At 40.7% G+C, this 12,673-nt stretch overlaps 2 protein-coding genes across 2 annotated transcripts; both read left to right on the plus strand.

The window, feature by feature from the left end:
• Positions 1-3,957: 3,957 nt before the first annotated feature.
• On the plus strand, positions 3,958-8,625 carry LOC115104018 (SUMO-conjugating enzyme UBC9-like). The gene is made up of 7 exons (XM_029625153.2): positions 3,958-4,246; positions 5,902-5,987; positions 6,086-6,169; positions 6,410-6,482; positions 7,246-7,355; positions 7,596-7,675; positions 7,875-8,625. Exons 2-7 carry the CDS (start codon positions 5,922-5,924, stop codon positions 7,936-7,938), a joined length of 477 nt encoding a protein of 158 aa, XP_029481013.1. The 5' UTR covers positions 3,958-4,246; positions 5,902-5,921; the 3' UTR covers positions 7,939-8,625.
• A 945-nt stretch (positions 8,626-9,570) lies between these two features.
• LOC115103587 (ciliary microtubule inner protein 4) lies at positions 9,571-11,762 on the plus strand. The gene is made up of 4 exons (XM_029624428.2): positions 9,571-9,824; positions 9,947-10,079; positions 10,194-10,304; positions 10,594-11,762. Exons 1-4 carry the CDS (start codon positions 9,777-9,779, stop codon positions 10,671-10,673), a joined length of 372 nt encoding a protein of 123 aa, XP_029480288.1. The 5' UTR covers positions 9,571-9,776; the 3' UTR covers positions 10,674-11,762.
• Positions 11,763-12,673: the final 911 nt, after the last annotated feature.

Here is a 12,673-nt window from a genome sequence, read left to right on the forward strand (position 1 = left end):
ACAATGTCAATATCTTGTACCTTGTGGTATTTTTATCATTCAAATGACATTGTTGCTGGATCATATTTTTTTGCCTTATTCTTACTCCTGGAACGCTTTGAGTAGGGCCTAAATAGAAAAACAGCAGAAGAAATGGTTTGTAACAAGCGTATCTCCCAAAACAACACTCTCCTAAATCTCTTCCATCACCAAGAGTCTCTCTGTGGAATGAATACTCAGGGAGAAAAAAGGTGTAGATTCACACGCAGAGCGCGGCAGGTGTTTATTTCGCCATTGCAGAAGGCAGGAATCGTGGTCACAGGCAGGCAACGGTCATACACATTTAGACAAACAGGCAGGTGAATCAAAACTAGGACTGAAGGCTATAACTGGTTCTCCCCAAACAAGCTAGGAAAAGGCTTAGTAGAGTCAAAATGAACAATACCTCACAAAGGCACAAAAAACAATGAACTGAACTAAATAAGGAGCTTATGAGACAAGGTGAGTAACTAACACAGGTGAAATCAATGAACAAAAATGAAAGACAGGGTTATGTTCAAAAACACAAAGAAACAGGGCTATGTTCCAGAACACAACAAAACAGAACACAAGGTTGACTAAGAAAATAAATGCAGAACCTTAAACTTTGAGGCAAAATATTTTTGCCTGAAAATCCACAAGATCACAAGCGAAGCAACAACTTCACAACAACACAGAAGTTTCTCGTGACACCCGAGAAACACAGAGAGAGTAGTCTTGCACTTTTGAAAGACTGTGTGCAGGTTTGTAGACTTAATGAACTTAAACACTGAGATAACATTTAAGTTAATTGCTAATCAAAGGGTTAGTCGAGGTAAAGGCCCCGGAAATCAGCAAATCACTCAAATTCCTCAAGTTGTCAAATAAGCAGAAGTTTATCAAATAGCCTGGAATTGAACAAATAGAGGCAGGCCAGGGATCAGGTTTGTCATTTCCTTCAATTGTCCAGTCGATGAGCAACGCAAAAGACAGACATTGAGAATGTAATCAGAGCCCCATGACAAAGCACACGTTCCCACAGCTGAAACCATCTCTCACAGGGCAGGCAGCACAAAATCGCCTCTCTGCAGACTTTGATCGAGGCAGGATGGGCACAAGGAAACACACAGAGAGAACAGGACACAGTGTATCTATCTCTCACATGGGTACATCGGATGATGGCATGATCATGCTCAATGGCACATATCCAACACATTCCTGGTCTAACTGCATACTGTACAATTGAACCAGAGTTGTAGTAGGTAGTGGTGGAAAAGGTACCCAATTATCATACTTGAGTAAAAGTAAGATACCTAAACAGAAAATGACTCAAGTAAAAGCGAAAGACACCCAGAAAAATATTAATTAAGTAAGTATCAAAAGTAAAAGTTTTTTTTCTTCTTCAAATAGCTTATAATAAGCACATCAGTCAGATTTTTTACAGATTGCCAGGGGCACACTACAACACACAGACATCATTTACAAACAAAGCCTTTGTTTTTAGTGAGTCCTCCAGATCAGAGACAGCAGGGCTGACATGCAGACGTGCTCAGTACCCTCCTGTACTCCCTGTTCACTCACGACTGCATGGCCAGGCACGACTCCAACACCATCATTAAGTTTGCCGATGATCACCGACAACGATGAGACAGCTTATAGGGAGGAGGTAAGAGACCTGGCCGTGTGGTGCCAGGACAACAACCTCTCCCTCAACGTGATCAAGACAAAGGAGATGATTGTGGACTACAGGAAAGGGAGGATCAATCATGCCCACATTCTCATCGATGGAGCTGTAGTGGAGCAGGTTGAGATCTTTAATTAAGTTCCTTGGTGTCCACATCACCAACAAACTAACATGGTCCAAGATGTGATCCTGGACAACACCCTGTCGTTCTCAACTAACATCAAGGCGGTGGCCCGTTCTTGTAGGTTCATGCTCTACAACATCCGCAGAGTACGACCCTGCCTCACACAGGAAGCAGCGCAGGTCCTAATCCAGGCACTTGTCATCTCCCGTCTGGATTACTGCAACTCGCTGTTGGCTGGGCTCCCTGCCTGTGCCATTAAACCCCTACAACTCATCCAGAACGCCGCAGCCCGTCTGGTGTTCAACCTTCCCAAGTTCTCTCACGTCACCCCGCTCCTCCGCTCTCTCCACTGGCTTCCAGTTGAAGCTTGCATCCGCTACAAGACCATGGTGCTTGCCTACGGAGCTGTGAGGGGAACGGCACCTCAGTACCTCCAGGCTCTGATCAGGCCCTACACCCAAACAAGGGCACTGCGTTCATCCACCTCTGGCCTGCTCGCCTCCCTACCACTGAGGAAGTACAGTTCCCGCTCAGCCCAGTCAAAACTGTTCGCTGCTCTGGCCCCCCAATGGTGGAACAAACTCCCTCACGACGCCAGGACAGCGGAGTCAATCACCACCTTCCGGAGACACCTGAAACCCCACCTCTTTCAGGAATACCTAGGATAGGATAAAGTAATCCTTCTCACCCCCTCCCCCCCCCCTTAAAAGATTTAGATGCACTATTGTAAAGTGGCTGTTCCACTGGATGTCTTAAGGTGAACGCACCAATTTGTAAGTCGCTCTGGATAAGAGCATCTGCTAAATGACTTAAATGTAAATGTAAAAATGTGGCAAACAGGAGTCACAATGTACTCCACTACCAACCTCAGCAATTTACCATCCACATTGTCGGTAACAGGTGGTTTTGTCTTTATTTATAGATAGCAAAAAAAAATGTAACCTCTTCCACACCCATTTTGTGGACCTCAAAACTACAATGCTTGTATTTCATTATTTGGGCCATTATGCATGAATATGAAGGCTCAGCATTTGCTGTTTGCTTGTCATACCTCAGTTTGCTAATCTTGTCAACAGTACAACAGAACCTTACAGTGAAATGCTTACTTACAAGCCCAGTCAAGTTTCTCTGGTAATCACCAGGAAAATATCAGTTTCCATATAATTGACTGTTCTCACCCACCTCTGGTTCTGGGCGTCTCATGGTTAAAGCTACACAACCAGATTGACTGGTCTTCTGGAAGGGTTACTACTTGGAGTACATTTTGCCATTCTAATTGTCTACATTCTGCCCTTTATTTTCTACATTGTAGAATAATAGTGAAGACATTAAAACTATGAAATAAAACATATAGACTCTTGTAGTAACCAAAAAAGTGTTAAACAAATCAAAATATATTTGATATTCTTTAAAGTAGCCACCTATTGCCTTGATGACAGCTTTGCACACTATTGGCATTCTGTCAACCGCCTTCATGAGGTAGCCACCTGGAATGCATTTCAATTAACAGGTGTGCCTTATTAAAGGTTCATTTGTAGCATTATTTTCTTTAATGCGTTTGTGCCAATCAGTTGTGTTTTGACAAGGTAGGGGCGGTATACAGAAGATACTGTAGCCCTATTTGGTAAAAGACCAAGTCCATATTATGGCAAGAACAGCTTAAATAAGCAAAGAGAAATGACAGTCCATCATTACTTTAAGACATGAAGGTCAGTCAAGTTTCTTAAAGTGCAGTCGCAAAAACCATCAAGCACTATGATTAAACTGGCTCTTATGAGGGCCACCACAAGAAAGGAAGACCCAGAGTTACCTCTGCCATAGAGGATACGTTAATTAGAGTTACCAGCCTCAGAAATTGCAGCCCAAATAAATTATTCACAGGGTTCAAGTAACAGACACATCTCAACATCAACTGTTCAGAGGAAACTACGTGAATCAGGTCTTCATGGTCAAATTTCTCGCTGTAGATCTCGGCTTGCATTTTGACTCAAAGTGATCTTTAATTGATAAAAAGCTTCGATATATAATATATCTCCAAAAAATAGTCAAACACCAGATGAAGCCAACACGACGCCACACCAAAGATGGCCGAAAAGAAAGACCATGAAAGGTGGCCTGCGAAGTGCCTGTAGGATATGTCGAGATAAACAAATTTAGGTCCTCTTTCTTGACTTTAGCGAGCTAACTGGCTGAATGCTATCGTTCAGGTATTCACATATGCGGTAACAGATAAGGAAATCTCTCAATCAGTTTATTTATGTCAGGGGAACTAACTTGGTCGAATTACTAGCACGAAAGTATCGTCATTACTAAGCAGCTTTAGCTAGTTTTGATAGTAAAAAAAATAGGCGACCCAGCTCATTGTTTTTAGCTAGCTAACGTTAGCTTTGACAAACACCAACAAGCGAACTCCATCTAGCCAGTATCAATTGAATTATAAGGTAAGCAACTACTAGTAACCAATGACCTGTAAACGAACTTTAATATATTATCTAATTAGGCTTACAGGTGGGTGGGTGCATGTATGTTGGTTGGCTAGTTTGATGGTTTGTTGCTAATTAGACTGCTAGCTGGGTAGCTAACCAGCTTGTTACTGGCAATATCAATAAGCAGAGCCATATGTAAGGGATAATCACTAGGGACTAACGTTATGTGAACAACGTGGAATGTGTGTTGCGGAGTGGAAGTAACCTTCCACGGAGTTGCATTATTTTACAGAAACCACATAGAGCACCTAGTTGTAACCCTTTTTATACCATGGCTATAAATTAACACATTAGCTGCTTGAAATGTGTTCAACACCACTGAAGTACATAACAAGTCTACTACATAGCTACAGTAGTTGCCATGGTAATCACAGATGTGTAGTTTAGCTAGCCTAACCATAAGTCCTAGCTTGCTAATATGAATATCGAATTCCACAATGCCAATAATGTTTTCAATTTGACTTTTGCTTTCAAAAAGTAGCTCAAATAGCCATTTAATTCTACCATGCAATTTAGGGAAATATTGCACACTCTAGAATACCATTCAAGCCAATCAGAAACGAGTATTCAACAACGCCATTATATAAATGTAGTTATAAACTGGGTGGTTCAAGCCCTGAATGTTGATTGGCAGAAAGACGTGATGTATCAGACTGTATACCATAGGTATGAAAAATTACCATTTAGTAGTCTAATTACGTTGGTAACCAGTTTATAATAGCAAGGCACCTCGGGGGTTTGTGGTATATGACCAATGCAATATCCACATCATTGCTATCCACAATTAATGAGGGGAAATCTTTATAGCTAGCTAGTGAATAGGTTAATTAGCTTTCAAGTTAACTTCATGTCATAAGAATTTTTCATGAGTAATATGGCAAGTCAACATTTTACACTTAGATTTTTGTCATTTTCAGATGCTCTTATCCAGAGAGATTTACACAGGCAAATGGTGTTAAGTGCCTTGCTCAAGGGCAGCACGGCTCAGGGATTAGAACCAGCGACCTTTTGGTTAGTGTTCCAAGGCTCTTAACCACAAGGCTACCTGCTGGGCAGGGCACTAGTTTCCTGTCCCAAATTGCAATCAGTAATGTAACTTTTGGATTACCCAGACTCAGTAATGTAATCTGATTACTTTGTTTCTTTTGGATTACGCTCCCCTTAAGAGGCATGAGAAGAAGACAAAGGATCCATCAAACACATTTGGTGTGTCATCATAGTGGTCTCAGACATGTGGTCAGACTCGTTCAGGTTGAACAAACTTGAACTGACTTGAATGTCATTAAGACAACAAAGGAATTGTGATATTTTTTTCCCGCAAAGATCCTTTCTGAATTTAAAAGTAATCCATCTAATCCATAGTTTTTCAAGGTATCTGTAATCTGATTACAATATTTTTGGCTTGTAATGTAGTTGATTACAGTGAGGTTTTTTTGTAATAATTTTACATGTAACTGATTACATGTTATCAGTTATCTCTCCAACCCTCAATCCAACTATAGTATATTGTGGACATTTCTAATAAAAATGTTAGTTATCTACACATCCTTGTTCTCTCGTGGTTTTGCTATCTAGCCATGTTAATTGAGTGTTTTTATGTCTTCCCACAGGACTGTGTTAATGAGTAGACATGTCTGGTATCGCTCTTAGCAGACTGTCACAGGAGCGCAAAGCATGGAGGAAAGACCACCCATTTGTGAGGAGCTACCATACAAACAGTGAAAATAAACTTGTTCTGATGAATTGCAGAAGGCAAGCTTGTTCCTCAAACCTTATTCCCTCCCTCTCTCTCAGGGTTTTGTCGCTGTGCCTACCAAAAATCCTGATGGCACTATGAACCTCATGAACTGGGAATGTGCCATTCCGGGGAAAAAGGGGGTATGTCAACTTTTACTTTCTGTAGTTTTTACTCTAACAAGACCCAACAACCACTACCAGTCTGTCAGAATGAGTAAACAGATATAGAGTGTTTCTTATAGTACATCAAAAAATGGCCAACACAAGTACAAATACGAACTGATGTGTTCTCATTTAAAAGTATATTTTATAGTGTGTAGGCACACCCTCGTGTGCTGGAACAATTAATGGATGTAATAACTATGTTCTTCAATTCTCTAGACGCTGTGGGAGGGAGGCCAATACAAACTCCGAATGCTGTTCAAGGATGATTATCCTTCCTCGCCGCCAAAATGTGAGTAAACCTGCAGCTTGTTGTTATCGACCATTCACAAGTCATCAAACCGGCATTAGGCTATAGTAATAGAGCTAGAGCCTCCGTGTGGCAAGTTATTAGGAGATATCTAGGCTAATCAAGTAAGATGGAATTAAAATGACAGAACTTAAGTTAAATGAGAAGGACAGGCTACATCACCAAGAGCCAACAGGTAGGCTGCTTCTTAAGTTGAAGAGGAGAATACACAGTTATGTAGTCTCAATTAGCCAAGCTAACATTAGGTCAAGTTAGGTACTATGTAATCAGATGAGATGAGCAATAACTAGCAATAAGTTAGTTTACCAGCGCGAGTCGACTTGGTTGCTATCTCTCCCCTTCCTGTTCCCTTCATCACTCACTCACACCGCATGGCCCCTCGCCTCTGCCTGCTTGAGCTGCTACTCTCATACTGTATATACAGTCATTGATTACAGCTCCAGTTAATAAAGTAGCGTAAATTGTTACAGCATTGTTGCGTTAGGTATTTCTATAATATTTATTTAATCTCCTATATGAGGACGATCAGGGCCTATAATTGGTAGTTTTGTGATTGCTGCACTTTGATTTTAATTTTGTGAAAAACAAAACAATTAAGGATTTTTTCTTCACTTTAACAATCCCAATTTAATTTGGACATTTTAACACCCCTGGTGTGCAGTGTTTTGTTCCTAGTCATTTTTGATATCGATGGTAAGGAAGTTGACAGAAATGCTTGTTAATCATCTCTTCTATGTCCTCTCAGGCAAGTTTGAGCCACCCATTTTCCACCCCAATGTCTACCCATCTGGCACGGTGTGTCTTTCCATCCTGGAGGAGGAGAAGGACTGGAGGCCAGCCATCACCATAAAACAGGCACACACACACACACACACACACACACACACACACACACACACAAAGAATGGGAGAGGCATCAGTGCTTTCACCGGTTTGGAGGAATGCACGACATTGGCTCAACGGGTATCAAATTACTGTATTTTTTAATGTGGATCAAAGCATGGTACTCTCTGGTCAAGTGATTGTCTTCTGATCTGCATTGTTTTGTATTTCAATCCATTCTAAAAGCTGACTTCATCTGTTTTGTGTTCACAGATCCTGTTGGGTATCCAAGAGCTTCTCAATGAACCCAACATCCAAGACCCAGCACAAGCAGAAGCCTACACAATTTACTGGTGAGTTTCAGTTGAGAGATACTTTTTAAAATATTTTAGAATGTTCTACTGTATAATTGATACAGGTAAAGGGGCTCTTAGTGTGCTTTTAAGACACTTCAAACATACACAATCTCACTTTGTTAAACTGAAAATAATAGCCTTGTTGGCTGATACTCAATTTCATAATGGACTAATCCCCCTTTGTTGTCTCTTTTAGTCAGAACAGAATGGACTATGAGAAGAGGGTGAGGGCGCAGGCCAAGAAGTTTGCCCCCACATAAAGCTCAGCTGAACATCTGCCTGAGAAGCCTGATACAACACCTGGGTACTGAACAGCAAGCAGCACTTAGAGGACCAATCCAATGATCAATCTACAATTTGATATGTTCTTCTTTACATGAGAAAAGTGTCATGTAGCCTACATGAGAGCCATTTTAAAACAAAACAAAAAAATCATTTGTCCACAATTTTTGTTGTTGCCATTTTCACTTCTAAAACACTTTCTTATAATTTAGTAAGATTCCATTTGGATTTGTGATCTATAAATCAGGAAGCTACTTTGCCTTATATTTAGTCTTATCAAATATTCATAAGGTTTAGTAACAAATAATTTCAAATTGCAGTGTCTGATACATCATTTTGTAACTGAATCTGTACTTAAATAAATTACCCCCGTAAGTTAAGTGAGCCTTATTTTTCTGTATGTCTGGTCACATTGATTTTAATTGTAGATTTTTATTGGGATGCCCCTTTAATAAGATGGATGTCAGAGCTGAGAGTGTGCTGCATAGAGAGCTGAAGAGGTTTACCTCCAAAGACTTGAGTGTATGTATATAATATAAATATGTAGGTCCATATGGATCTTATGTTCTTTTCTATTGTTTTAGCAAGTTGATATTTGTCTGTGGTATTAAAAGTAATAAACACATAATGTAAGAATTGTGAAATAAAGTTAATTGAATGGAAAATACTAAAGGTGTCCCTTGTTCCTTTTACTTTCTTTGCTGATAGTTGAATTTGTTATTGTCTGTGTGGTAAATGTACAGGGTATGAGTATTTAGTAGGGGAGGTTTTATTTGACCTTTTATGAGGGATTGTGGTTTAAACTTTATTTTCCTGTGGTGGTGTTATATTGGATAACTGAGTGACCTTTAGCTCTTGAGTATGGAGTTCAAATGTCAGGTAATGCGCTCTAAGCTGTATCGGAGCCCCCTTCACGCGACTACCTTCTAAGGATAATTAGAACATTATCCAGATGACGTGTTACTCTTCACCCCGATTGGACGATGCGTGGGGTTCAGAAAAATCGAATTTATTGAGGTAAGGTTAGCCGCAGGATCGCAAAACTACACAGTGACTGAGGCTCTGAATCGAAGTATATTTAGGCTGTACTTTTCCCAAAATATAATTTCTCACTTACAGACATTCTATGCAATGCGCCTGACATGTGATAATTAAACGTGCCAACGATGGTTATTGTAGCCCACCTGACCCAGCTACAACGAATTCATGCCAGGAAAATAAGGTTGTCACATTTTTCCGGTTTGGTTCAGCTTGAGTTTTGGTTTAGGCTATATCCCAATGAGGGTAAGATTACATTTGAAAAATAAGATTTGAACGCTAATGCGGACACTTGTGTAAAATAATAAATAGGCCTAGACCTTCAGCGTCCCAGTGTTCTGTAAATGGACGATTTTTGAAAGTAGACGCACTTGTCAACTGCAAAAGTAATCTTATTCGCGGGAGGGCAGCACAGTATAATTCTCTGTTGGGTTCACACTAACCTTTTCAGTGCCTAATAGTCCCATTGAAAGCCAATACTCTGTCAAACAGTTACTATACGTCGAGAAAAGTGTATTATCTCTATTTAAGCATTAGCATATGTTGATTTGTTATGGCTCATGGTTGCCCAAATGTTTGTGCATCAATATATGTATTATGAAGGAGTTTATAATGCTGCATCTTTTGATGGAACACTGGGCAGTGAATGTTGACATGGGAAACCTACAGGACTGTACCAACAACAAGAATACTTGTGGTCAGGCAGTGCATTCTTTAGTTCTGTTCTCTGCTTACATGACCAAGAATCCTCGACACCTCTTGTTTGTTAGTCAAGGCAATGACCTCCACTGGCCAGCCGGAGACAACAGTTGGAGACAAGCCGCAGGTCAGTAGCGTTGGAGAGGGATGGTATAATTCAGTTTCTATCCCAAAACTTGGTATTCCACCATAACCTATGCACACTACAGAGCTCTGAATTATGTTTTTGCAACTGTGTGTGTGTTGGAGGTGAGAGTTTTAGCATGCCCGGAGGTTCCTCTTCTCGTGCTGCCTCACTATACCGACAAAGGGTCAGCCTTCGTCCCTCCCCATTGCTCCTACCACAGCCTGGGACACTGTCTGCGCACCAACATCTTTCCAGGTCAGTGTTGCAAAGTGAATTATCAGCACATATACAGTCAAGGATTACGGTTCCTCTGTCTAATGCTCATGTTCTTTTCTTTTCCTGTCCATGTTTCTATTCTATTCTTCCCAGGAGCTCCTCCGGTGTGGACGTCCCTGATAAAAGACTCCTACATCGGTCACCCCTTGCCCGCCCCTCCTATAGACGCCCAGCGTTGGTACGGCCGCAGGACTGATGACAGTGGTGGGTGACCTGCTGCTAATGCCACTTATTGCTATATCAGCAACTATTACTACCACTACTACTACCACCACTCCTAGTAGTACTATGAATACAAATAGTGCTACAGTATTCATAATATGCTTTGATAATAAGCTAGATAATAGCTTGATAATAAGCTAATAGGCTAATAATAAACACCACTCATTTGATTACTACTGCCAATGATATGACAAATAGCTCTATCCTTGCTACATCCACTTATACTCAAACCCCGTTTTCATTCTTCCTCCTTTTATTTGTTCTTTTATAGTGAAATGGACAGAAAGAAACATTGTGAACCAGAAGTTGAACAAGGCGCTAAAGGCAATGGAGAACAAGTGGTCTAAATGAGGCCAGGGTGCAGTGGCCATTTCACACCCTCACCGCAGCGCCCATGCACCCTCCACATTATTCACATATCTTTTTACACATGCAAGCCTTTACAAACCCTTTCTGGTATGTTCCGTCTCACATTCACACACAATGCACAAGCATACACACACGCACAAGCATACACACACAAACATTGTCACAAACTCTCAAAACTACAAAAGCAACCCATCTCCTGACCTCTAAACACATTCCAACACATTTGTATGTAGACACAAGTTCATGATCTCTCTTTTTCCGCAATAAAAGTAGAACAGCATCCATCAACTTAGTTACCTGATGTTCTGTGTATTGCAGAACTCACTTACTTCTGAGGGGATTCATAGCTGTCATCAAAAAATCTACTCATAGTACTGAAACCCACTGAATGTGATTGTCGGTTAAACCAGCATCTATCAATATTCAGATAAAACTGTAAAATGGAAATTCAATTTTACCAACAAAAGAATATGACATAAACCACAATTAGGTGGTTACCACATCAACCAAGGTTTTGTTTAAGGTTGGAAAGTTGTAGTAGCGGCTTTGTAGTATTCTTCAAGTACATTTGGAAGTAATATTGAAGTACATTTTTACTTAATCTGTGCTCAAGTCTCAAATGTACATGCAAGTAGCTATAATCCACCTGACCATATTATCAATGAAGTTGCTCCAATGACAAGAATAAGAAACTGATGGAATGAACGAAACAGGAAAAAAATTAAAAAGCTCAAAAGATGATAATGGTTGCAGGGGATTTTTGTCTCGGCTGTCTTTTTACAGTGAACAAGTAGCAGACTAATGCAAAGTGGCAGCATCACTAACGTGGTTTCAACAACAAAAAACACCGAAACTGTCTTTTTGTCACAACCATATCTCTATATTTGTTGTGTTCAGTCTAGAGACTATAGAGATGATTCATACTGGGGCTTTAGAGGACAAACGTTTTTTTTATACTGACTCACCTCACTCACTCAACAACAGTAAATAAGCTGTCATACCGAGCCCAGTGGAAGGAATCCTGAGATGTCAGTAATTGTCAGTAATACATCTCAACAAATCATGTTCCCCTTTCTGCTTCTGACATTTAGTGTGTGTGTGTGGGGGGGGGGGTTGTGCGTCATGTTACTCTTACATATTTCTTGACTGTGGTGTCAAATTAGGGAAATGAGCTTTTGATGAACTGTATATCTATTATAATTCAATTACAATTCATATTTTTATTAATCTAAATTCAATATCTGGCAAGGTTGCTGGTTCAAAACCACTCTACAATCTTTACAATATATTTTTTTAAAGTACACTACATGACCAAAAGTATGTGGACACCTGCTCGTTGAACATCTCATTCCAAATTCATGGGCATTAATATGAAGTTGGTCCCCCCTTTGCTGCTATAACAGACTCCACTCTTCTGGGGAGGCTTTCCACTAGATGCAGGAACATTGCTGCAGGGACTTGCTTCCATTCAGCCACAAGAGCATTAGTGAGGTTGGGCACTGATGTTGGGTGATTAGGCCTGGCTCACAGTCTGTGTTCCAATTCATCCCAAAGGTGTTCGATGGAGTTGAGGTCAAGGCTCTGTGCAGGCCTGTCAATTTCTTCCACACCGATCTCGATAAACCATTTCTGTAAGGATCTTGCTTGTGGGCGGGGGCATTGTCATGCTGAAACAGGAAAGGGCCTTCCCCCAAACTGGGGGAAAGTTGGAATCACAGAATTGTCTAGAATGTATTGTATGCTGTAGCATTAAGATTTCCCTTCACTGGAGCTAAGGGGCTTAGCCTGCGCGGCTATGTAAACTAATTTCATGAAGCTCCCAATGAGCAGTTATTGTGCTGACGTTGCTTCCATAGGTAGTTTGGAAAAATATATATATTTTTACGCGCTTCAGCACTCGGCGGTCCCATTCTGTGAGCTTGTGTGGCCTACCTGTCACATCTGCTCCTGCAACGCCCTCAACTGCTCATCCTGTGTCTCCT

Source organism: Oncorhynchus nerka, linkage group LG21 (genome assembly GCF_034236695.1).
Source record: "Oncorhynchus nerka isolate Pitt River linkage group LG21, Oner_Uvic_2.0, whole genome shotgun sequence".
Taxonomy (NCBI): domain Eukaryota; kingdom Metazoa; phylum Chordata; class Actinopteri; order Salmoniformes; family Salmonidae; genus Oncorhynchus; species Oncorhynchus nerka.